The sequence below is a fragment of the Oncorhynchus gorbuscha genome, linkage group LG01 (genome assembly GCF_021184085.1).
Source record: "Oncorhynchus gorbuscha isolate QuinsamMale2020 ecotype Even-year linkage group LG01, OgorEven_v1.0, whole genome shotgun sequence".
Classification (NCBI taxonomy): domain Eukaryota; kingdom Metazoa; phylum Chordata; class Actinopteri; order Salmoniformes; family Salmonidae; genus Oncorhynchus; species Oncorhynchus gorbuscha.
Genome location: NC_060173.1, coordinates 33,234,072 through 33,261,409, shown reverse-complemented (window position 1 = coordinate 33,261,409; position 27,338 = coordinate 33,234,072). Strand labels below are relative to the sequence as shown.

At 45.5% G+C, this 27,338-nt stretch overlaps 1 protein-coding gene across 8 annotated transcripts; it reads right to left on the bottom strand.

Annotated features, from left to right (window-relative positions):
- Nucleotides 1-165: 165 nt before the first annotated feature.
- Nucleotides 166-27,286, bottom strand: LOC124036255 (protein FAM107B-like). Of its 8 annotated transcripts, none has more exons than XM_046350616.1 (5): nt 27,043-27,284; nt 26,536-26,592; nt 6,744-6,918; nt 1,276-1,432; nt 166-851 (listed from the first exon to the last, which is right to left on the bottom strand). In XM_046350616.1, the coding sequence occupies exons 3-5, from the start codon at nt 6,869-6,871 to the stop codon at nt 732-734; spliced, it is 405 nt and encodes a 134-aa protein (XP_046206572.1). In that variant the 5' UTR covers nt 6,872-6,918; nt 26,536-26,592; nt 27,043-27,284; the 3' UTR covers nt 166-731. The 8 variants fall into 8 exon arrangements, with proteins under 8 accessions (XP_046206572.1, XP_046206537.1, XP_046206564.1 ...); XM_046350581.1 differs by lacking the exon at nt 26,536-26,592 and adding an exon at nt 12,019-12,107; XM_046350608.1 differs by lacking the exon at nt 27,043-27,284 and adding an exon at nt 26,691-27,005.
- Between the last annotated feature and the right edge of the window lie 52 nt (nt 27,287-27,338).

Here is a 27,338-nt window from a genome sequence, read left to right as displayed (position 1 = left end):
GACTGGAGACAGAGGGTGGACAGGAGACAGAGGGGAAGACAGGAGACAGAAGGTGGACAGGAGACAGAGGGTGGACAGGAGACAGAGGGTGGACAGGAGACAGAGGGGAAGACAGGAGACAGAGGGTGGACAGGAGACAGAGGGTGGACAGGAGACAGAGGGGAAGACAGGAGACAGAGGATGGACAGGAGACAGAGGGTGGACAGGAGACAGAGGGTGGACAGGAGACAGAGGGGAAGACAGGAGACAGAGGGTGGACAGGAGACAGAGGGGAAGACAGGAGACAGAGGGAATGGAAACTCTGTGTTGGTTCTGTTGGTCCCTGCATCAGACCTCCCCAGAAGATTGACTGTCTGTTCTTCATGTGTAGCACGTTCATGTTAAGTCTCCTCTCTGTCGCTGTGTGTTGAGTGGAGAGGCTGAGGTGAGTACAGGTGGCTAAGTCTCCTCTCTGGCTGAGGTGAGGCGAGTACTGTGGTGAGGGGAGTACTGTAGTGGACTTACAAAGAGGTATGTAGTACTGCTGGTCTGTAGTGGGCAGACAAATTGGTCTGTAGTCTTTAAGTCTTTCTCAACAGGGTCAGATAAATCAGGAAGTCCATATCAGATAACATGTGCCATTGAATCTGCACACAGGCACACACACTCACATATGCACAAACATTCCTCTATGTACAGTACACAGTTGCTTTCTATTTTTCCACACACACAAACACACCATCCATGGCTCCCTAAGTGGTAAGTTCCTCCCCATTGGCCTCCTGCTTGGTCCTTCTCAGGTTGCTCTTCATCTTCACAAACTCAGGGGTGTTCTCCTGCTCCTCCTCATCCTTCTGCTGGTCCAACTCAAGCTAAACATACAAGATAAACAAGAAAGTTAGGTGACATGTTAGTACATGTTAGCTTGTGTGTGATCCCCAACTGTCATTTCCCTTTCTCTCTGTATTTCTTTTCTCAAATGCTGTCAGTCTGTTCATCTTTACAGTGTTGGGTGTGTATGAGTAACACTGTGTGTGTGTGTGTGTGTGTGTGTGTGTGTGTGTGTGTGTGTGTGTGTGTGTGTGTGTGTGTGTGTGTGTGTGTGTGTGTGTGTGTGTGTGTGTGTGTGTGTGTGTGTGTGTGTGTGTGTGTGTGTGTGTGTGTGTGTGTGTGTGTGTGTGTGTGTGTGTGTGTGTGTGTGTGTGTGTGTGTGTGTGTGTGTGTGTGTGTGTGTGTGTGTGTGTGTGTGTGTGTGTGTGTGTGTGTGTGTGTGTGTGTGTGTGTGTGTGTGTCTACCTGTTCTAGTTTCTGTTGTCTCTTCATGAGCTCTATCTCCAGGTCGCTCCTCTTGGTGTGGGCCTCCTGCTCCTCCCTCTGGGCCTTGAGGACCTGCTCTCTCTTCCTCTTCTCCAGAACCTTCTGGAGCTCTGGTTTGTTCTGGGGAGCTAGGCCCCTTGGAGAAGCAACCAATCACAGATGTTATTATAGTACTTCCACAGCCAATGACAAGGCACTTTACTTACACAGACACACACAACTAATAATTGACCTGATTACAGTACGGACTGAGACAGGCAGTTCTACATTCATCTATCTGTCACTTCATATTCAGAGAAAGTTACATAAAGCTAAGCCATCCCAGATTAGCCTACATCTAGTAATCTTAGGCAAGCTAGGGGCCATGACTGGACTGGACAGGAATTGGGATTGGGACTAATAGATTGAGATTATGTGATGAAATGTATGATGGCGGCGGGTCTTGACTTGACCATACACACAGATCAGTGTTGAGACACACAATTAGTGAATATCAACCAATCAAAAGTATCCACCTGTCTACAAATCATATCAACCTCTTTCCTAATATAGCTATCCTTTCTTTCAATGAGCTGTCCCTTCTGCCAGAGATGACATGCCATTGATGAAACAGGCGTTTACGTTTTGTTGTTATACTACTGTGTAAAGTTCCGGATTTAGGATTCAGATATTCAATCTGAAAGAGTACAAACACCTATTAGTGAGATGACTACAATATTACCATTATATTAAAGCCTAAAATCTGAACCCTCAAACACTGTTGTTTTCAATTCATTCATGCAGTGTCTAACTACATTATTGATTGCCCTGGTTTTAATTGAAAATGTTGTTCAGTAGGACAAAAACAGAGTGTTCTGAATAGACAATATCTAGTAGGATAGAATAGTGTGTTATATATAGCCTGACCTCCATCCCTGTCCATTTCAACATTTTGTTCAGTCTGACCTGAGTAAGTGATTTCAAAAGAGGTTCAATTAGAGTTGTGCAGTTCTCTTCTCTGTGCACACGCGTGTGTATGTGTGACTGAACATCAGAGGTAGTTGAGGAGAGTGAGAGACCCTCTGTGGGAGATGGTGTTCTCCTCTTTGCACAACGTTCCCTCCCCCCTCTCTCCCTCCATCTATCCATCTATCTCTCTTTCTCTCTTTCTCTCACCCATCCATCTCTATCATCATCACTAATCCGCTACACCCCAAACATTTCTCTCCATCCACTTCCTCTCCTTCTCCTCTCCTATCCTCTCTCCTATGTATTTTTCCTCTCATCTCCTCCACAAAGAATACTAAAACCCAGTCAAAACATCTCCTCCACAAAGAATACTAAAACCCAGTCAAAACATCTCCTCCACAAAGAATACTAAAACCCAGTCAAAACATCTCCTCCACAAAGAATACTAAAACCCAGTCAAAACATCTCCTCCACAAAGAATACTAAAACCCAGTCAAAACATCTCCTCCACAAAGAATACTAAAACCCAGTCAAAACATCTCCTCCACAAAGAATACTAAAACCCAGTCAAAACATCTCCTCCACAAAGAATACTAAAACCCAGTCAAAACATCTCCTCCACAAAGAATACTAAAACCCAGTCAAAACATCTCCTCCACAAAGAATACTAAAACCCAGTCAAAACATCTCCTCCACAAAGAATACTAAAACCCAGTCAAAACATCTCCTCCACAAAGAATACTAAAACCCAGTCAAAACATCTCCTCCACAAAGAATACTAAAACCCAGTCAAAACATCTCCTCCACAAAGAATACTAAAACCCAGTCAAAACATCTCCTCCACAAAGAATACTAAAACCCAGTCAAAACATCTCCTCCACAAAGAATACTAAAACCCAGTCAAAACATCTCCTCCACAAAGAATACTAAAACCCAGTCAAAACATCTCCTCCACAAAGAATACTAAAACCCAGTCAAAACATCTCCTCCACAAAGAATACTAAAACCCAGTCAAAACATCTCCTCCACAAAGAATACTAAAACCCAGTCAAAACATCTCCTCCACAAAGAATACTAAAACCCAGTCAAAACATCTCCTCCACAAAGAATACTAAAACCCAGTCAAAACATCTCCTCCACAAAGAATACTAAAACCCAGTCAAAACATCTCCTCCACAAAGAATACTAAAACCCAGTCAAAACATCTCCTCCACAAAGAATACTAAAACCCAGTCAAAACATCTCCTCTTTCATATAATTTCTAAATCAATAGAGTGTAACGTATATACCTCATACCAACACTGAAACGCACATAACACAAACACAATTCTTGTCCATCTCTATTTCACCCCTAACCCACTCCCTCTAGCTCTTTCCCCCCTCTCTCCACCCCTCCATACTCCAGAGCACTGTGTTCATGTCCATAATGCACATGGTTCTGTGCAGCGTGCTAACAGGCAGGGCACAGTGATGTATCATCTGTCAGCAGTACACACTGTGTTGGTGTGTGTGTGTGTGTTTATATATAGCATAGCATAGCAACATGAGAAAGGACAGACTTGAGTGTCAGCACTGAAGCTATCAAACACACGCACACACAGTCACACATGAACACAAATGAGCGTGCACTCATAACCAGTGTGATTTGTTGCCACAGTCCATTCTGTAACTTACATCTTTCCCAGTGGCAACTGAAGGTACGACAAAAACATTCAGCCCCAAAAAATATAAAATACAATTCTGAATTTACCAAGACCCAGCAATTTATTTTACCCACCCACTCAGTGCAGAGGCAGAGCTTTTCACCGGAAACACCATTATAAAGTTAGAGATTGTGATTGCCGTGTGCTTGTGTGCTATACTAATATTGAAAGTGTTCGGGTAGGAGGAACATTTCCGTGCAGTAAGAGCATGTTTTTACGTAATAGTTCTGAGACAGCAGAATGCACTAAAGGTTTTATATAATAGTTCTTATTAAAGTTTCATGTATTAAGGTTGACATAACACTACTGTGATGCGTCTCACCCGGGGTGACCCCCGATACAGGATGTCATAGCATAGCAACACGCCGCAGTAGAACGCTGTCACACAGTCACAACAACAGATCTAGGATCAGCTAACTAAAACCTCTCTCCTAACCTTAACCAATAGACGTAGGACAACCTATCTGACCCCGAGGAAACACTGGATTATGAACAGAAACGGTAGGTGATCATAAACCTCTGATAGATCACACAGTCTGAGTTGAAGGTGAGGGTTATAAACTGTTCATCCATCCTCAGTCAGGGCCAGGATTTATGTCTATCACAACACAGTGATAAGCCCTGTGTGGGTCAGTCAATGGAAGCTAAACTGGTGTTTATCCTCCATTGATGAAAAGAAACTTGTTTACAGTTTCCCTCTTTTGAGTAAGACAGTCTGGTTTTAGACCCCATCATAGCACTGTGGTCCGTTTTAGGACCACTATTGTTTTCACTATATATTTTACCTCTTGGGGATGTTATTCGAAAACATAATGTTAACTTTCACTGCTATGCGGATGACACACACCTGTACATTTCAATGAAACATGGTGAAGCCCCAAAATTGCCCTCGCTAGAAGCATGTGTTTCAGACATAAGGAAGTGGGTGGCTGCAAACTTTCTACTTTTAAACTCGGACAAAACAGAGATGCTTGTTCTAGGTCCCAAGAAACAAAGAGATCTTCTGTTGAATCTGACAATTAATCTTAATGGTTGTACAGTCGTCTCAAATAAAACTGTGAAGGACCTCAGCGTTACTCTGGAGCCTGATCTCTCTTTTGAAGAACACGTCAAGACCATTTCAAGGACAGCATTTTTCCATCTACGTAACATTGCAAAAATCAGAAACTTTCTGTCCAAAAATGATGCAGAAAAATTAATCCATGCTTTTGTCATTTATAATAATATATAATATATGCCATTTAGCAGACGCTTCTAGGTTAGACTACTGCAATGCTCTTCTTTCCGGCTACCCGGATAAAGCACTAAATAAATTTCAGTTAGTGCTAAATACGGCTGCTAGAATCCTGACTAGAACCCCAAAATTTGATCATATTACTCCAGTGCTAGCCTCTCTACACTGGCTTCCTGTCAAAGCAAGGGCTGATTTCAAGGTTTTACTGCTAACCTACAAAGCATTACATGGGCTTGCTCCTACCTATCTCTCTGATTTGGTCCTGCCGTACATACCGACACGTACGCTACGGTCACAAGATGCAAGCCTCCTAATTGTCCCTAGAATTTCTAAGCAAACAGGGCTTTCTCTTATAGAGCTCCATTTTTATGGCACGGTCTGCCTACCCATGTCAGAGACGCAAACTCGGTCTCAACCTTTAAGTCCTTACTGAAGACTCATCTCTTCAGTGGGTCAAATGATTGAGTGTAGTCTGGCCCAGGAGTGGGAAGGTGAACGGAAAGGCTCTGGAGCAACGAACCGCCCTTGCTGTCTCTGCCTGGCCGGTTCCCCTCTTTCCACTGGGATTCTCTGCCTCTAACCCTATTACAAGGGCTGAGTCACTGGCTTGCTGGGGCTCTCGCATGCCGTCCCTGGAAGGGGTGTGTCACCTGAGTGGGTTGATTGACTGATGTGGTCATCTTGTCTGGGTTGGCGGCCCCCTTGGGTTGTGCCATTGCGGAGATCTTTGTGGGCTATACTCAGCCTTGTCTCAGGATGGTAAGTTGGTGGTTGAAGATATCCCTCTAGTGGTGTGGGGGCTGTGCTTTGGCAAAGTGGATGGGGTTATATCCTTCCTGTTTGGCCCTGTCCGGGGGTGTCCTCAGATGGGGCCACAGTGTCTCCTGACCCCTCCTGTCTCAGCCTCCAGTATTTATGCTGCAGTAGTTTATGTGTCGGGGGGCTAGGGTCAGTTTGTTATATCTTGAGTACTTCTCCTGTCCTATTCGGTGTCCTGTGTGAATCTAAGTGTGCGTTCTCTAATTCTCTCCTTCTCTCTTTCTTTCTCTCTCTCGGAGGACCTGAGCCCTAGGACCATGCCCCAGGACTCCCTGACATGATGACTCCTTGCTGTCCCCAGTCCACCTGACCGTGCTGCTGCTCCAGTTTCAACTGTTCTGCCTTATTATTATTCGACCTTGCTGGTTATTTATGAACATTTGAACATCTTGGCCATGTTCTGTTATAATCTCCACCCGGCACAGCCAGAAGAGGACTGGCCACCCCAACATAGCCTGGTTCCTCTCTAGGTTTCTTCCTAGGTTTTGGCCTTTCTAGGGAGTTTTTCCTAACCACCATGCTTCTACACCTGCATTGCTTGCGGTTTGGGGTTTTAGGCTGGGTTTCTGTACAGCACTTTGAGATATCAGCTGATGAACGAAGGGCTATAAAAATACATTTGATTTGATTTGATCTGGGAATCAGACAACTGGGAAAGAAAATGCAGTAGAAACAGGAGAAATGGAGGGGAAGAAGGAGAGGTGTGTGTTGTGTTGCCCCAGTGTTGCCCCCAGTACCCTCACCTCTTTTGGTTCATCATGAGTTCTCGATGGAGGTCCTGGTGGTTTCTGGAGCCCTTGACTGGGTTCAACAGTTTCTTGGGTTTGATCAGCTCCTCACAGTCCCCCTCCAGATAGTCCGGCTCAGCCATTACACTCCTGCCCAGAGACAGAGACAGACCTGTGTCCACACACCGATCTGAAGGGATTCATTATGTTATTAGTCATTTATTAGATGATTAATTTACTTGATTAATTTACTACTGTAATGGTTAACTACACAAGCACACACTCACACACTCTCTCTCTCTCTCTCTCTCTCTCTCTCTCTCTCTCTCTCTCTCTCTCTCTCTCTCTCTCTCTCTCTCTCTCTCTCACACACACACATATACATATACATATACATCTCTCTCACACACATATACATACATACACACACACACATACGCACACACACATTCTAAAATCACACCTCACTGTAGGCACCATTACACGTAGCTGTTTTAAGGCATTGTGTGTTTCTGTACCCAGACATTACGACCCCCACTACTGATGGCAGAGTCTGGAGTTATATAATCATTCCCTTCCACCACAGGAATGTTCTATTCTCCATAAGGAGAACCATATCTGCATACAGACAGACTGCTCTCACTGCAGGTTTCTCAAATGCCGTTCTGAGAACAACAATACAAATATGTACAAATCTCCACTTCTTTGTATGGATATTCTGTATTTAAAATACTATACAGAGATTGCATTGGGATATATTACTACACACATAGAATACTAGTTGCGAAGCCAATCAGACATCAATCATCAAACAGGGAGTTCATCTCATGACCTATTCTCACAAACTGCTTTCATTATCCAAATATAAAGGCGACACATTTCCATTTCATACATTTGGTAAAATCTATTCAGATCATCAGAGCACAATTTCCTGCACCCACCAAATGAATGAGTGCTATGTATGGATAGTAGCCTTTGTGTTCTAGATATATGCTCTATCTATTTAATATAGTCTACAGCTGATTTGTGTGTCCAAGACCCTTTTCCCCCTTGGAGACAATCCATTGTATTCGAAAAGTCATTATAGAACATGAAATATGGCTATCAGATAACTTCATAACGCCACAACTCCTGACAATCAGGATAACAGTACCCACACAGACATGCATAAATCTAACCCCGTATCCATTCATTACCAGAGCCGGGTATAACATGTTATGAGATACACTTATATCAGTAAAACATATGCATAATAAGACCGGCTAGAAGGTGTCAAGTGTTCATCAAACAACGCACATTTTTACAAACTCTCCAACTTACCCTGCAGGAGGTGAGGAAAAAGTGGTATTCTACACATAGTTGCCATCTGGACTATTGATTTGAAGTCATAGTAATAATAATAATAATAATAGTGGCACTGTACTATCAATAGCCTGGTATGACCTCTGGATAGGAGAAGAGAAAACAAAGGAGCTCCTGCTGGTCTGTGTGCACGCAGCTATTCTACTGAGTGGAGAATGGAGCCTCTGGTTGGAATGAGCTTTGATGAGATGCACTATTATCTAATAGCAGCCCACTACACACACGCCCTCCCCTCACTCACACACACACACACACACACACACACACACACACACACACACACACACACACACACACACACACACACACACACACACACACACACACACACACACACACACACACACACACACACACACACACACACACACACACACTCTCTCTCTCTCTCTCTCTGGAAACGTCATATAACCGACAACAAGCTATTCTCTTTCTCAGAGTTCAAAGGTGAGCTAGGTGTGTAATTGGTCGCATTCCAATGTGTATGTGTTTCTATGAATTAGTAGCCTAGGCCAAAATTACTCTGAGATGTTAGAACTGTGGGCATTACTTAGGCAATAGTAACATTTCATAGCCTATGACATAAGAAGCATTTCTCAGAATGGATCATCAGCATCACGCAGTGTCGGCTACATGACCAAAAACACCCCGTCTGCAATATAGGCCTGCAGCCTAATTCATAATATATATATTTTTTAAACATAAGTTTTAAACATCATCAATAATAACATCACAAGCATGGAGCTGTAATACTGTATGTCCCATTAAAAACAAGAGCCCTGAAGATATGTAATGTTTCTATCTCACCACTAGAGCGCGCTGCTGCCTCACATCCCAGTGAAGACCATAACAAAGAGCCAGTTACATAACAAAGAGACGGATAAACAACCATGTCTCCCACACATTTTGAATGGGGTTTTTCTCTTGATGAGGGCCAGATGTACTAAGTATTTGCATGAGAGGAACAGTCGATAAATAATTTGCATGAGAGGCACATCCTCAGAGAGGAACAGTCGACAAAGAAAAACAGAAAGATGATACTTAGATCCCATTATGTGAGAGATGAGACTATTGCTTTTTACACCGTGTGGGGTATACATGTGCAGACATTGCACTTGAACAAAACAAAACGTTTTGCCGTCATAACTACACATAACCCTTGTGTATTTCATATGAAGGCAATAGTGTCTGTATAGTGTGCTTGTCTGTGCTGTGTGTGTGCATGTCTTTGCTGTGGGTGTGCGTGTCTGTGCTGTGTGTATGCATGTCTGTGCTGTGGGTGTGCGTGTCTGTGCTGTGGGTGTGCGTGTCTGTGCTGTGGGTGTGAGTGTCTGTGCTGTGGGTGTGCGTGTCTGTGCTGTGGGTGTGCGTGTCTGTGCTGTGGGTGTGCGTGTCTGTGCTGTGTGTATGCGTGTCTGTGATGTGTGTATGCGTGTCTGTGCTGTGGGTGTGCATGTCTGTGCTGTGGGTGTGCGTGTCTGTGCTGTGGGTGTGCGTCTCTGTGCTGTGTGTATGCGTGTCTGTGCTGTGTGTATGCGTGTCTGTGCTGTGGGTGTGCGTGTCTGTGTTGTGGGTGTGCGTGTCTGTGCTGTGGGTGTGCGTGTGCTGATTGTGTACATCAAGAGCAATAACCGTAAGTGAGAGCAGCGGTGGGTAGCGGAGCAAGCAGGTGTGGGGTGGAGCAAGCAGGTGGGGGGTGGAGCAAGCAGGTGGAGGGTGGAGCAAGCAGGTGGGGGTGGAGCAAGCAGGTGGGGGGTGGAGCAAGCAAGTGGGGGTGGAGCAAGCAGGTGGGGGGTGGAGCAAGCAGGTGGGGTGGAGCAAGCAGGTGGGGGGTGGAGCAAGCAGGTGGGGTGGAGCAAGCAGGTGGGGGTGGAGCAAGCAGGTGGGGTGGAGCAAGCAGGTGGGGGTGGAGCAAGCAGGTGGGGTGGAGCAAGCAGGTGGGGGGTGGAGCAAGCAGGTGGGGTGGAGCAAGCAGGTGGGGTGGAGCAAGCAGGTGGGGTGGAGCAAGCAGGTGGGGGTGGAGCAAGCAGGTGGGGTGGAGCAAGCAGGTGGGGTGGAGCAAGCAGGTGGGGTGGAGCAAGCAGGTGGGGTGGAGCAAGCAGGTGGGGTGGAGCAAGCAGGTGGGGTGGAGCAAGCAGGTGGGGTGGAGCAAGCAGGTGGGGTGGAGCAAGCAGGTGGGGTGGAGCAAGCAGGTGGGGGGTGTTAAGAAAGCATCCGTTTGGCTTTAACACATCTGGTGGCAGTTCCACTTCCTCGCCTCATGGGAAAAGGAAGTGTCATAGGGAGTTGAAAGGGCCAATGCTCAACTACTGTCCCCTCTAAAGTCCCAGATGGGCTACATCTCAATAGTCTGCTTTTACTATCCTCATCTCCTTTTCATCTCCTTTTCTTCGTGATCAATTATCAAGGACTGGTGAAAATATAGTTCAGAAAATCTACCTGTGGTTTTTAAAAAATAATAAAAGGGAAGAGTATGGAGACATGTCCTCACCCTTCTTGCCTGAGTCAGACAGACATTCAGAGAGGTGTGACATACTGCCACCAGACATGCGCACTACAATACTGTCACAGAGAGCTCTGTCCTTTCTTTCCCATCTAGTTGGTCACTCAACCGTCTGTGTGGTCATACTCCCCAGATGAATCCTTTGCCTAGGAAGGTGACACTAATGACAGTAAAAACACACACACACACACACACACACACACACACACACACACACACACACACACACACACACACACACACACACACACACACACACACACACACACACACACACACACACACACACACACACACACACACACACACACACACACACACACACACACACACGCACACACCTTATCCTGTGGGACATATCTGTCAACACTAAGACCCAATCACCATTTATAGGTCAAAGCGAACAACACTGTGTGTGTGTGTGTGTGTACATTACTTTTCTGGAGTGCACTTCCTGCTATTCCAGGCATCCCAATTAAAACAACTCCTTCATTTTTATAGGTGTAGGAACCAGACGGCTTTTATTTGAGAATCTCAATGGCATACTTCTCGCGTCCTCTTGCCTCCCTCTCAAAACCCATTGGAGGAGAATGTCAGAGGGGAGGGACCTAGGAAGAGGCGAGTAGAGAAGACGAGAGGAGCATGCAATTGAGATACAGTTATGTCCAACAACCTCAACACAGAGGAACTAACACTGTAAACACACTGCTATATGTTCAGAGGACACTGTTGTACTGCCCACACAGGAAAGGAGAGGAGTCAAACTGCAGTTTTCATCTTCATTTTTACTCTTTGCATGTCACCCCTGCCACCAACTCTACGCGACTATGACCTCACATCCTGTGTGTGAGTGACACTGGGAAACCAGCGGGTAGGAGATAGGGGTGAAAGGTAAAAATAAACAGAGAGAGATAGAGACAGGGAGAATCAGAGGGTGTCAACATCTCAAAAGAAATACTAATGAGTGAACTAATGGGTGTCCATTTGTGTTTATATTTTGAAGTAGGAAAGAGTGAGAGGGAGGAAGGAAGGGAGGGAATGACGGTGTGAGTGTGTGTATAAAGGAGGTGTGTTTGTGTAAAGGAGGTGTGCATGTGCGTCCCTGTGTCTACCCTTGCAGGCTGCATTAGGGCTAATTGAATGACAGTCCTGGCACAGCACACAGAGTGCTGCACTAGGATATTGCATCAGCATTGCTTGCTCTTCGTTGGGTCTGAACTAACAGCAGCACTACAAGTTTCAACATACATGCACGCACACACTCACGTATGTCGGCATGCACACACAAACTTTCTGTTGTTGGCCTGGTGCCGAGGGTGTGAGTGATGACTGGTCAACATGGTGATGGTGGAACAATGACAGTTGAGTGCAAGTTGTGAGATGATTTAGATTAAAATAATCTAAATTATGGGAAATTACACTTACTTATTGCAGGGTCGGAGGTTGAGAGAACCCCTTTCACTTTGTTCATGTAGTTCTGATGCCCTCAGAGTGAGAGGGAGAGATATGCCCCCCTATCCCCCACAACAACACACAACACACACATACACAGGGAGTTAGGAAAGCAAAGGCTAGCTTTCAAACAGAAATTTGCATCCTATAGCACAAACTCCAAAAGTTTCTGGGACACTGTACGGTCCATGGAGAATAAGAGCACCTCCTCCCAGCTGCCCACTGCACTGAGGATAGGAAACATTAGGAAGCATTTTTCTATGGCTGCCCATGCTTTCCACCTGGCTACCCCTACCCCGGTCAACAGCTCTGCAGCCCCCACAGCAATTTCCCCAAGCCTCCCCCATTTATCCTTCACCCAAATCCAGATAGCTGATGGTCTGAATGTGCTGCAAAATCTGGACCCCTACAAATCAGCTGGGCTAGACAATCTGGACCCTCTATTTCTAAAATTAACCACCGCAATTGTTGCAACCATTATCACTAGCCTGTTCAACCTCTTTCGTATCGTCTGAGAACCCTATTGGATTGGAAAGCTGCCGCTGGTCATCCCCCTCTTCAAAGGGGGAGACACTTTAGACCCAAAATGTTACAGACCTACATCTATCCTACCCTGCCTTTCTAAAGTTTTCGAAAGCCAAGTTATTAACAAACAGATCACCGACCATTTCGAATCCCACCGTACCTTCTCTGCTATGCAATCTGGTTTCGGAGCTGGTCAAGGGTGCACCTCAGCCACGCTCAAGGTCCTAAACGATATCATAACCGCCATCGATAAAAGACAATAATGTGCAGCCGTCTTCATCGACCTGGCCAAGGCTTTCGTCATTGTCAATCACCCAATTCTTATCGGCAGACTTAAAAGCCTTGGTTTCTCAAATGACTGCTTCGCCTGGTTCACCAACTACTTCTCAAATAGAGTTCAGTGTGTTAAATCGGAGGGCCTGTTGTCCGGACCTCTGGCGGTCTCTATGGGGGTGCCAAAGGGTTCAATTCTCGGGCCGACTCTCTTCTCTGTGTACATCAATGATGTCACTCTTGCTGCTGGTGATTCTCAGATCCACCTCTATGCAGACAAAACAATTTTGTATATTTCTGGCCACTCTTTGGACACTGTGCTAACAATCCTCCAGATGAGCTTCAATGCCATACAACACTCCTTCCGTGGCCTCCAAATGCTTTTAAATGCAAGTAAAACTAATTGCATGCTCTTCAAACGATCGCTGCCTACACCCGCCTGAACGTCTAGCATCACTACTCTGGACGGTTCTGACTTAGAATATGTGGACAACTACAAGTACCTAGGTGTCTGGTTAGACTGTACACTCTCCTTCCAGACTCACATTAAGCATCTCCAATCCAAAATTAAATCTAGAATCGGCTTCCTATTTCGCAACAAAGCATCCTTCACTTATGCTGCCAAACATACCCTCGTAAAACTGACTATCCTACCGATCCTTGACTTCGGTGATGTCATTTACAAAATAGCCTCCAACACACTACTCAGCAAATTGGATGCAGTCTATCACAGTGCCATCCGTTTTGTCACCAAAGCCCCATATACTACCCACCACTGCGACCTGTATGCTTTCACTGGCTGGCCCTCGCTTCATACTCGTCGCCAAACTTACTACAGTTGCACACACTGTATATAGATTTTATATTGTGTTATTTACTGTACGTTTGTTTATCCCACGTGTAACTCTGTGTTGTTTGTGTCGCACTGCTTTGCTTTATCTTGGCCAGGTCGCAGTTGTAAATGAGAACTTGTTCTCAACTGGCTGACCTGGTTAAATAAAGGTGAAATAATAAATAAATAAAAACATTTAGCTATGAAGAAAACCCTGAGAAAAAGATAGAGATATACAGCCTTCTAACTGACAGAGATGAGATGGAGAGATGAGGAGGAGGAGGAGGAGGAGGAGGGGGAACGGAGGAATATGTGGAACAGTGACATTTAGCAGCTCAGATGTTGTTTCTCACTCAGGTCCCCACACGAAGCTCACACACCCAGAATGAGTTTCGGGTGGCTGAGGTTTGGTTAGTATTTCCTGTCCCAGAGCTCGATTTTGAAGGGGCTGAGGAGAGGGCTGGAATTTTAGGGTCTCTTCCCTGAATGACTGCTGGGAGATCACCGCTCCCTTCACACACACACTGAATGACGTCAAATTGGGGTTCTGGTTCTATACATCAGACTTTTCTCAGAACACACACCCACATAGAGCTGAGTGAGTCATGCCAGGCATGCTCTGTGTCAGACACTAGGAATGTGAACTGAACTACAAACGCCACTTCAGTTCACTAGGAGGAGCCCTGTAAAGCTGTAAATTCATAACACTGGGAATACTGAAACAGTGAAATGGAACATTTGTGAACTCTAATCAGCCCTGATGTCATTCCTCAGGGAACAGTGAAAACAGTAAGACAGCCAAAGTACAACACATCCTATCAGTGTCAGCCTTCCACTGAGGGATTTAGCAGTATAGCTACCAGCCAAGAGACACACCACAACATCATGTCTACAGGCACAGAGAATGTTGCTTTCCTCAAGTACACCATTCTTGTCCATTGCAGCTTGTGCAAACTTGTCTTTTCTGGGAAGTGAAAGTGCAACAGCAGCATTTCCCAACCATGACCTGAGCATTTAACATGCCATGGTCAGAGTGTACGAGTGGCTCGAGTTAGGATTCAATTCAACGTCGGGCAGAAATGACTGTTTGAATCAGGAATGTTTCCTTTCACGACCTCCACAAGCCGAAACGTGAAATGAAATAACCGGGTGGTCCTTTTGGCGGTAGGAATGTGAGACAATATCTCCACCGGAAAGTACAATTACATCATGTGCACAAGATGAAAATACATGCACTAGCACATGCTTCAGGTGATATAAATCTGAACACACTACCAGCACTTTGAAATGTCGAAGAAATGATACTTTTTTATGGATATTTTATCTCAAATTCCTATCGCCAAAAGGAACAACCACACAGGCAACTGGTAAAATATGTTAACATTTCATTTTATTCAATGTTCTGGCTTGTGGAGGTCGTGAGAGGAAACATTCCTGATTCAAACGCTCATCTCTGCCCGACATACATTATAATGAATTCAATGCAATTCAACGTTGGGTTTATAGCAGAGGATATATGTAGCTTTGTTCATAAACCTATCTGTACAGAGATGTTCTCTCCCTCTCTTTGCCACACCCAGGCCCTGTGGGGCAATCTCCACACTGTACAGTGAGATGGCTCCACTTAATGTGTACTTCCTGTTGTTAGGAGCTTTCTGTGTCATACTAAGTAACTAACCAACCAAAGTAGCTAACTACCTAACTAACCAACTAGCTAACTCGCTGGTCCCAGTTCTACATTAAAACCCAATGTATCTCTGAAACCTGTGAAGACAAACTGTCTGTTTTAACTCAACAGATTTTCTGAGGCACTGAGTGTGGTATTTATCCATGAGCTTTAGCATATCTCTTAGTTTGACATGAAATAGATATACTGGAAGGGAAAAGTGAAGTCATGTTCCTCCCCCATTGTTAAGGGTTATTTTTCAAGGAGAGGCTTGTGTTATCATACACACACTCACACACGTTATGACTGGCAGGGTCAGAGGCAGAATAAAGAGTGAATGGAGCTCATTGAAAGAGCAGAGGCATCACTTTGAGTCCCGCCATAGGAATGTGATGAACCTGCAGAACTATTGTAATACTGGAGCACGGCCCCATCCACACATACAGTACACACCTCAGAGAACAGAGGATAGTAGAGTGAAATACACAGGTGGCTGTGTAACTAACCACTATCCTCCAGACAGACAAGGGGAAATCAAAGCCTGTTCATAACCCCACCCACCACCCACCCCCCACCCCTACCACACACGCCGACACCCCTGCTGGACACCAGCCTCACAAATGATGGGGGTGGGGTAGAGGGGGCTGTTTTGGGTGGCAGCTGTCCCTCTCTCCTGTCCCCCTGACACAATGGCAGCTCTATGGGTCACATATACCCCTCACAGCTGGGAACAACACATGTGTGCATAGGAATCCTCAAGGTATATCTGACCAACCATATCTCTTCACTTTAGGTCAGACACCACCGCGAGGAGGAATGACCTTACTTCAACAAACACACATACCGTTTGAACAGACAGTCAGACCCATGCAGATCTCTTATTGTGAGCTAAGCCCTGATTGGATGGAGGGTATGGTAGCGCAGATTAGGTATCCTTTGTTTACATGCTGCTGCAAAAAAACAGCATCAACAACAACTGTTTCCATTAGCAACATGTTTGATAGCATAACAGTGAGGGACAGACAGATACACATACACATGCACCACAGGGGCACAAAAACACACACACAGAACAGGGTAATGGTACACAACCACAAACACTAATTGAACCCATTTCTCCCCAAACAACCAGGTGTCCCAATAGCAGACTAATAGGAGCTATCATCATACACTGTCTTTGTTCTCTTTTGTGTTTTGTTGTAAATTGCAGCACAAATCGGAGTTGTAATGTAGCAGAAAACAATATACAGACAAAAAAAAAAATTCAATCTTTTTTGTCAACAAGCTATTTTCAATATACTGCTTGACAGAGACGCTAAGCTGCTAGTCATCAAGCTAACAAAGTTGGTACCAGATGAGTTTTGCAATGGAGCCCTCCTTGTCTGGAGAAATAAATGAACGCTTCTAAGCTTTGTTTCGGGAAAAAACGGATCACTCAGAGTTCCAATGCGGAAATTGTTTGCTTGCCCGAGGATTATAGGCTTGAGGTGGATTCCTTGATCACACAGGTTGCCAGTCTATGTAAGAAACTGGGGAAAATGCAGAGTGGAATGTTAACATTTTCTATACCGGTGGTTGGACAGCGTTCACGCTTGTTGGGTGCATCTCCGACTTGTCGTTTGTCATTATCTGAATGGCCGGTGTTGCCCGGAGCTCCCCCATCTGATAGTGGAGTTAAAGGTGCACAGCAAGAGGAGCAAGGCAATCAACGATGGTCGCATGTTACGAGCTGTGGAAGTTCGAAGGTAGTGGCCTCCCGCAAAGCAGTCTACACTCCCAACGAGAGGCCCGGAGTGGAAACAAACAACGAATAGTTTCGCCGTCCTGGTGCCTGTGTCTGCAGCCTCAGTGCCTACTACTACGATTTTGAAGTCGTCAATCTTCCGTCCCTGCTCTGGGTCGAGCGGGACGACTCCATCTGTCGGAGGCCTGCACCAGGCGCAGGGAGCAACGGGCTCAAGTTATCCTGGCTCTCGCCAGTCCATAAAGGGTTCTTTGAATCCTGTGAAGCATGGGAGTGGACGGATTTCCTCATCCTTCTCACCAGCCGTGATTTTGGGCAGCTCCATGGTAAGAATTGTGACCGTTCCTGATTCAAAGACAATGTCCTATCCAGGAGCGAGAGTAAATGAAATTACTAAGCTGCTCCCGAATGTACTACGCCAGGACAATGAAATCGATTCTATCGTAGTCCATGTGGTTTTAATGACATTATGAAGAGCAGCTCTGAACAGTTGAAACTGGATTTTAAAGAGCTGATTGTCTCTCTGCTAGACACTAACAACAGACCCATCATATCTGGCCCTGTGCCCTCTGAATCGTGGCATTGAACGCTTTAGCAGGATTCTTTCTCTTCACAACTGGCTATGTGATTATTGCAGCTCAATGGGTGTAACTTTTGTTGACAATGCCAGCAACAAACACTGATACTACATATCGAAGTATATCTGACCAAATTATTAAAGACAAGCATTGTAATGTTTTAGTAGTGTACGATATTGCCACTCCTATTTTGCCATAGATTAAATTTAAGCCTACTAGAAAGTGTTTGCCCCCAGGCTTGGAGGGAAGCAAAAGTCATTCCGCTACCTAAATCCCTCTTTACTGGCTCAAATAGCCATCCAATCAGCCTGTTACCAACCCTTAGTAAACTTTTGTAAAAAAATTGTGTTTGACCAGATACAGTACTATTTTACAGTAAACAAATTGACAACAAACTTTCTGCATGCTTATAGATAAGGACATTCAACAAGCACAGTACTTACACAAATGACTGATGATTGGCTGAGAGAAATTGATAATAAAAATATTGTGGAGTCTGTTTTGTTAGACTTCAGTGCGGCTTTGATTTTATTTATCATAGTCTGCTTCTGGAAAAATTGTATGTGTTATGGCTTTACACACCCTACTATTTTGTGGATAAAGAGTTACCTGTCTAACTGAACACAGAGGGTGTTCTTTGATGGAAGCCTGTCCAACATGATCCAGGTAGAATCAGGAATTCCCCAGGGCAGGTGTCTAGGCCCCTTACTTTCTTCAATCTTTACTAATGACATGCCCCTGACTTTGCGTAAAGCCAGTGTGTCTATGTATGCAGATAACTCAACACTATACATGTCAGCTACTACAGCAACTAAAATGACTGCAACACTTAACAAAGAGCCGCAGGGACAAATCATTCACTAAACCCTAAACATCAACTAAATCTAAATCATGTGGAAATTGAGCAAGTTGACGTGACTAAACTGCTTGGAGTAACCCTGGATTGCAAATTGTCATGGTCAAAACGTGTTGATATAACAGTAGCTAAGATGGGGAGAAGTCTGTCCATAATAATACTTCCGGGTTGGAGCGAGTGGTCGCATCGGCACTTCGCTCCCGCAGGTAGTATAACTTTTTCATTACATTTCATTACATTTCATTATATTTCATTATAGCACAACGGTTTGATTTGTCTAATCTTAGCAATTTCTTCTCAGCTAGCTACATAGCCGTCTTTGTATCAAAGATAATTGCGTAATTATCGTATTTCGCCATCCTAACGTAGTCTTCACTAGCCAGCTAGCTAACGTCCACTGATTAGCTGCACTGGAGAAACTATTACACTCAACTGAACGACTTGATTAGTGTAGTGTTAGCTAGCTACATAGCTGTCTTTGCTGTCTTCGTATCTTCGTATCCAAGATAATTGTGTTGTTTAGGTTTAGAGTGTGTAGTCTTAGAGTGATTATCTTAATTTACCGAGATTAGCTAGCCAGCTATTTGAGAGTCCTTAACGTAGGAGACTCTGCTAGCTAGCCAACGTCTTCTGAATAGACTCAACAACCCGGTCGCATTCACAGGTAGTATCACATTTTCATTTCATTTCATTACAGTATAACGGTTTGATTTGCTTGATCGTAGCTAGCTACATAGCTAGCTACATAGCCGTCTTTGTATCAAAGATAACTGTGTAGTCTAGAGCGATTTTCTAGGTTAGCTAGCCAGCTATTGTCGTTCTTTTAACGCAACGTAACGTAAACAACACTACTAGCTAGCCAGCTAGCCCCCGAATAGCAGCACTGCAGAAACTATTACACTCAACGGAACGACTTGATTAGTGTAGTGTCAACAACGCACCCACTGCCAGCTAGCCTACTTCAGCAGTACTGTATCATTTTAATCATTTTAGTCAATAAGATTCTTGCTACGTAGCTTAACTTTCTGAACATTCGAGACGTGTAGTCCACTTGTCATTCCAATCTCCTTTGCATTAGCGTAGCCTCTTCTGTAGCCTGTCAACTATGTGTCTTTTATCCCTGTTCTCTCCTCTCTGCACAGACCATACAAACGCTCCACACCGCGTGGCAGCGGCCACCCTAATCTGGTGGTCCCAGCACGCACGACCCACGTGGAGTTCCAGGTCTCCGGTAGCCTCTGGAACTGCCAATCTGCGGTCAACAAGGCAGAGTTCATCTCAGCCTATGCCTCCCTCCAGTCCCTCGACTTCTTGGCACTGACGGAAACATGGATCACCACAGACAACACTGCTACTCCTACTGCTCTCTCTTCGTTCGCCCACGTGTTCTCGCACACCCCGAGAGCTTCTGGTCAGCGGGGTGGTGGCACCGGGATCCTCATCTCTCCCAAGTGGTCATTCTCTTTTTCTCCCCTTACACATCTGTCTATCGCCTCCTTTGAATTCCATGCTGTCACAGTTACCAGCCCTTTCAAGCTTAACATCCTTATCATTTATCGCCCTCCAGGTTCCCTCGGAGAGTTCATCAATGAGCTTGATGCCTTGATAAGCTCCTTTCCTGAGGACGGCTCACCTCTCACAGTTCTGGGCGACTTTAACCTCCCCACGTCTACCTTTGACTCATTCCTCTCTGCCTCCTTCTTTCCACTCCTCTCCTCTTTTGACCTCACCCTCTCACCTTCCCCCCCTACTCACAAGGCAGGCAATACGCTCGACCTCATCTTTACTAGATGCTGTTCTTCCACTAACCTCATTGCAACTCCCCTCCAAGTCTCCGACCACTACCTTGTATCCTTTTCCCTCTCGCTCTCATCCAACACCTCCCACACTGCCCCTACTCGGATGGCATCGCGCCGTCCCAACCTTCGCTCTCTCTCCCCCGCTACACTCTCCTCTTCCATCCTATTATCTCTTCCCTCCGCTCAAACCTTCTCCAACCTATCTCCTGATTCTGCCTCCTCAACCCTCCTCTCCTCCCTCTCTGCATCCTTTGACTCTCTATGTCCCCTATCCTCCAGGCCGGCTCGGTCCTCCCCTCCCGCTCCGTGGCTCGATGACTCATTGCGAGCTCACAGAACAGGGCTCCGGGCAGCCGAGCGGAGATGGAGGAAAACTCGCCATTTTGAAAAGAAGGTTGACGACATCCGATCCTCGTTTGCTAAGTTAAACGACACCGCTGGTTCTGCTCACACTGCCCTACCCTGTGCTCTGACCTCTTTCTCCCCTCTCTCTCCAGATGAAATCTCGTGTCTTGTGACGGCCGGCCGCCCAACAACCTGCCCGCTTGACCCTATCCCCTCCTATCTTCTCCAGACCATTTCCGGAGACCTTCTCCCTTACCTCACCTCGCTCATCAACTCATCCCTGACCCCTGGCTACGTCCCTTCCGTCTTCAAGAGAGCGAGAGTTGCACCCCTTCTGAAAAAACCTACACTCGATCCCTCCGATGTCAACAATTACAGACCAGTATCCCTTCTTTCTTTTCTCTCCAAAACTCTTGAACGTACCGTCCTTGGCCAGCTCTCCCGCTATCTCTCTCTGAATGACCTTCTTGATCCAAATCAGTCAGGTTTCAAGACTAGTCATTCAACTGAGACTGCTCTCCTCTGTATCACGGAGGCGCTCCGCACTGCTAAAGCTAACTCTCTCTCCTCTGCTCTCATCCTTCTAGATCTATCGGCTGCCTTCGATACTGTGAACCATCAGATCCTCCTCTCCACCCTCTCCGAGTTGGGCATCTCCGGCGCGGCCCACGCTTGGATTGCGTCCTACCTGACAGGTCGCTCCTACCAGGTGGCGTGGCGAGAATCTGTCTCCTCACCACGCGCTCTCACCACTGGTGTCCCCCAGGGCTCTGTTCTAGGCCCTCTCCTATTCTCGCTATACACCAAGTCACTTGGCTCTGTCATAACCTCACATGGTCTCTCCTATCATTGCTATGCAGACGACACACAACTAATCTTCTCCTTTCCCCCTTCTGATGACCAGGTGGCGAATCGCATCTCTGCATGTCTGGCAGACATATCAGTGTGGATGACGGATCACCACCTCAAGCTGAACCTCGGCAAGACGGAGCTGCTCTTCCTCCCGGGGAAGGACTGCCCGTTCCATGATCTCGCCATCACGGTTGACAACTCCATTGTGTCCTCCTCCCAGAGCGCTAAGAACCTTGGCGTGATCCTGGACAACACCCTGTCGTTCTCAACCAACATCAAGGCGGTGGCCCGTTCCTGTAGGTTCATGCTCTACAACATCCGCAGAGTACGACCCTGCCTCACACAGGAAGCGGCGCAGGTCCTAATCCAGGCACTTGTCATCTCCCGTCTGGATTACTGCAACTCGCTGTTGGCTGGGCTCCCTGCCTGTGCCATTAAACCCCTTCAACTCATCCAGAACGCCGCAGCCCGTCTGGTGTTCAACCTTCCCAAGTTCTCTCACGTCACCCCGCTCCTCCGTTCTCTCCACTGGCTTCCAGTTGAAGCTCGCATCCGCTACAAGACCATGGTGCTTGCCTACGGAGCTGTGAGGGGAACGGCACCTCAGTACCTCCAGGCTCTGATCAGGCCCTACACCCAAACAAGGGCACTGCGTTCATCCACCTCTGGCCTGCTCGCCTCCCTACCACTGAGGAAGTACAGCTCCCGCTCAGCCCAGTCAAAACTGTTCGCTGCTCTGGCCCCCAATGGTGGAACAAACTCCCTCACGACGCCAGGACAGCGGAGTCAATCACCACCTTCCGGAGACACCTGAAACCCCACCTCTTTAAGGAATACCTAGGATAGGATAAGTAATCCCTCTCACCCCCCCCAAGACCAGCAAGATTTAGATGCACTATTGTAAAGTGACTGTTCCACTGGATGTCATAAGGTGAATGCACCAATTTGTAAGTCGCTCTGGATAAGAGCGTCTGCTAAATGACTTAAATGTAAATGTAAATGTAAATAACAGCACTATCAACAAGGCAGGTCCTACAGGCCCTAGTTTTGTCGCACCTGGTGTACTGTTCAGTAGCGTGGTCAGGTGCCACAAAAAGGGACTTAGGAAAATTGCATTAGCCTCAGAACCGGGCAGCACGGCTGGCCCTTGGATGTCCACAATAATATTAATATGCCCACAAGACATGCCACCAGAACAGAACAGAATGTCCAGAACAGACTATGGGAGGCGCACAGTACTACATAGTCCATGACTACATGGAACTCTGTTCCACATCAAGTAACTAATGCAAGCAGTAAAATTCGATTTAAAAACCATATCAAATTACACCTTATGGAACAGCGGGGACTGTGAAGCAACATAAACATAGGCACATACATATGCATACACACACACGATAACATACGCACTATACACACACGTATACATAGATTTTGTACTGTAGATATGTGGTAGTGGTGGAGTAGGGGCCTGAGGGCACACAGTGTGTTGTGAAATCTGTGAATGTATTGTAATGTTTTTAAAATTGTATGAACTGCCTTAATTTTGCTGGACCCCAGGATTAGTAGCTTCTACCTTGACAGCAGATAATGAGGATCCATAATAAATACAAATACAAATTACGGCTCTGAAACTCTTGCCCATTATAATAACTATGAACAGTTACTTAGTTGGCCTACTCAGTGACTTTAGTTTCCGACTGAGCTCAAAGAGTACAGTAATGCGGTCATGTACCTCCATTCTGAAGAAAGACTGTGTGTGTGTGTGTGTGTGTGTGTGTGTGTGTGTGTGTGTGTGTGTGTGTGTGTGTGTGTGTGTGTGTGTGTGTGTGTGTGTGTGTGTGTGTGTGTGTGTGTGTGTGTGTGTGTGTGTGTGTGTGTGTGTTAAATAATACAGGATCATATGTCTCATCATATGATTCAGCCTAGGTGTTAATATAATGAATTTAGCTCAAACTCCCATTGTCCTGTATCCTTGAGCCCGATGAGCTCTCTTACTGTTGGGAAGGGGAGCTTTTAGTCTCTCTGTGTTTCTGTGTGTGTGTGTGTGTGTGTGTGTGTGTGTGTGTGTGTGTGTGTGTGTGTGTGTGTGTGTGTGTGTGTGTGTGTGTGTGTGTGTGTGTGTGTGTGTGTGTGTGTGTGTGTGTGTGTGTGTGTGTGTGTGTGTGTGTGTGTGTGTGTGTGTGTGTGTGTGTGTGTGTGTGTGTCAGTGTGTAAACCCATTTTCTTTTAAATATAGAGTGGCTGGTGTGGTAATGGTACTTTATTCTGATTGAGCCTCCTAAACCAATGAAGATAAATCAATACAACACCATAGAGAAGTTGTGTGTGTGTGTGTGTGTGTGTGTGTGTGTGTGTGTGTGTGTGTGTGTGTGTGTGTGTGTGTGTGTGTGTGTGTGTGTGTGTGTGTGTGTGTGTGTGTGTGTGTGTGTGTGTGTGTGTGTGTGTGTGTGTGTGTGTGTGTGTGTGTGTGTGTGTGTGTGTGTGTGTGTGCATTCATGTCTTTGTTCCATGCCATAAACATTCAGAGAGGTAGTGTATGAATATGTAATAATAAAACAGTGTTGGTGTGTAAGTGTGTAAGCACATGCTGTATGGCCCCATCTTCTGTTTTATTAATGTTATTGAACACCATTTGTAGGGCAGAAAGAGAGAGTAAAACATGTTGCATGTGTGTGACCGCCTCCAGCCCTCAGCTCTATCATCAAGTCTAGTACACACAGAGGAAAGGGGAGAGATCCCCCCCCTCCTCCTCCCCATGCCGCCATAATGCGGATCCATGGCAACCATAGCGCCAGCATGGTGTAAATACATCCTTTGTGTTCTAGGGTTCTAGGTTATGGGCAATTCCATGGTAAAGGAATTACGTTGATTCAGAACTTTAACACAGCATACAACTCTATCCACAACGACTACAATTTACAATTTACACAGAACATTTTACAAAAACACATTTCACTTGAAGAACAGTACAAATGCAACGTTTGGTAACAGAATCATTATGTTACCAAACTTTGCATCTGCACTGTATCTTATGTAGCCTAGCCTAGCCTAGCTTATACACATATATCCAGATCATATTCAGCAAAGTGATCTACTGTCAGGGAACCAGTGGTTGTGGAGCACATAACAAAGACAAGTCTTTATTATGACATGATCAGATTATTTTATCCAAGACAAATATATATGTGGAGCATGTGGCAATCAGACTCACAACCTCCAACTCTAGCGGAGTCATCTGAGGCAGATCAAGCCCTAAAAGACCAGCTCTTTGCACAAAGAAAAACACGAATACGCAGACAAAGACACATAAGCAACAAGGTAGACTTTACGGCTCATAAATGCTAATCATATGGGAGGAGGTTAGTGGAAACTAAATCAGAGAGAGCGAGAGAGAGAGAACTACACCAAGAGAGAGCTAGAGGGAGGTATGTGCAGCATTGGCAGTATAGGTCTGCTCAGAATAGTCTGCTGACTAATGAACATGGTTGTCCTACTCCAACCGCACAGCAACACAGAGAAATATGGCACACTGATTGATGTACAGTATATACCTAGAGGGCCCTAAACACACATGTGCATTCTGAGATATGGACAAATTCCATTCCAGAATAACAGAGACTCCATTCCAGAATAACAGAGACAGGGACACATTCCATTCCAGAATACCGGCGATATGGACAAATTCCATTCCAGAGTACCTGAGACAGGGACACATTCCATTCCAGAATACCTGAGACAGGGACACATTCCATTCCAGAATACCTGAGACAGACATCTATTTGTGGCGTATTGCTGCACATTGCAGTTGGTAATGTATATCCTTGATATATCACTGGGGATGATATGTCTTCATTCCATGGAGATCCCATGGAACCTGTGTGTGTGTGTGTTGTGTGTTGTGTGTGTGTGTGTGTGTGTGTGTGTGTGTGTGTGTGTGTGTGCGTGCGTGCGTGCGTGCGTGCGTGCGTGCGTGCGTGCGTGCGTGCGTGCGTGCGTGCGTGTGTGTGTGTGTGTGTGTGTGTGTGTGTGTGTGTGTGTGTGTCCCATACGGGAAACATGATGAACAAAGAAAGAGCAGGATCAGGGGAAGCGAGAGCAAGATAGAGAGAGAAAAAGAGAGAAAAAGAGAGAAAAAGAGAGAAAAGGAGAGAAAAGGAGGGGGTAGTTCAAAGATCAGAAAACAGATGTAGAGCAAACTGCCTTCTAAATGACTACCACATGTGTTGGCACTTCCCTCTCTTCCTCACTCACTCACTCTCTCTACTCTGGAACACAGTGCAACTCACTCATTCATATTCTCCCTTTCTGTTATTCATCTATTTCACTCATCTCTCCCATCTCCTTCTCTTTTGCTCACCCTTTATTCGTATTTATCCCCTCCAACTCTCTGGCAGCCCCTGATTACTGTAAGTGAACTTCAGAGAAATTACTCAAGACAATTATTTCCTCTGTGACCCAATGACTTGTTTACTTAAGATGTGGTTCTGAGTTCTGAGTCAATTCCAACTAGTATCTGTAGAATATAATATTTTATTGACCTGGAGATTGACTCTCCCCCATACATTGCTTCACTTCTGTCTGATAGATATGAGATACTTCTGAGTTGAGTATGGTTCAAGTTTGACTACTGTAGCTGTCAGAAGGAGCCTAGTCTATATGTTATTACTGACTACACACACACACACACACACACACACACACACACACACACACACACACACACACACACACACACACACACACACACACACACACACACACACACACACACACACACACACACACACACACACACACACACACACACACACACACACACACACACACAGTGGATTTCTGGTTGACAGTGATAGACCAGTGTGTCAGTGATTACTAGGGCCATGTGCTCCAGACAGCAGAGCACTTCATCATGACATGTCTATATGATGCTGTCAAACACTGGGGGACACACAATCTCATAAACAGTTGATCACTCAGACTTCTGCTATCCAACTCCAAAATAACAAAAGGCACCTACCTGATAAAGCGGGAATCTTAGCCCACTTCAATAACAATATGTAGCCTGCAGTCCTATCTGTCGATATCAAATAAGTACAGAAAATCACTCACACACATTGCTTCATAAGATTTAAAATAACATGTTTCATAAACTCATAGGTTAAACTTCCTCACGTTTATAAGGATTGATTGGAGGCAGACAGATGGGCGAAACAACCGTCTGATTCTAAATGTACGCTGCTTCTTTCTTCACTGTCCCGTTCGTAAGAAAAACAACATGCGCTTCTGAAGCAACAATGAGCCCCGAGTTTCAGTTTTTTTCTATAACCTCCAATACAACACTTATCATTGCGGCTTTGTTTTAAAAATATTAAACAAAACTAGATTATTATATATCGAACACTACACGCGGCCCAATGTATATGTTATAACCAAAGCAGGCGCACTGCTTTGTGTACTGTGCGCTCAGACAGAACAAAAACGCGCGCGCACGCACACGCACGCACACACACACACACACACCTACCTAAACTCGATCCCGACGTTACTTCTCCAAATGGACTAGTTTAATAATTAAAAGGACAACGTGGTTTTTAACCATTGGTGCGTCTCCAGATCACTTCTCCGTTTAGGTTTGCCTGCTATTCTGCTTTTCTCCTTCGAAACTGTTCAACTGCACACACATACACACTCGGGACCCATAGAAAATATAGATTAATGCTGAATGGGCGGTCCATTGTGATGTCATACTCCTCCTCTCTTTCTCTATCTGCTCAAGCTGTTGACGGGAGAGACATATTTTTTTTACATTCTATGGGGGAG

Coding starts and splice junctions, on each gene's coding strand:
- LOC124036255 (XM_046350581.1), bottom strand. CDS start 12,064: ATGAACAAAGTGAAAGGGGTTCTCTCAACCTCCGACCCTGCAATAA. Junction 6,919..12,018: donor AACCTCCGACCCTGCAATAA/GTAAGTGTAATT, acceptor GAATCCCTTCAG/ATCGGTGTGTGGACACAGGT. Junction 1,433..6,743: donor CTCATGATGAACCAAAAGAG/GTGAGGGTACTG, acceptor TGCTTCTCCAAG/GGGCCTAGCTCCCCAGAACA.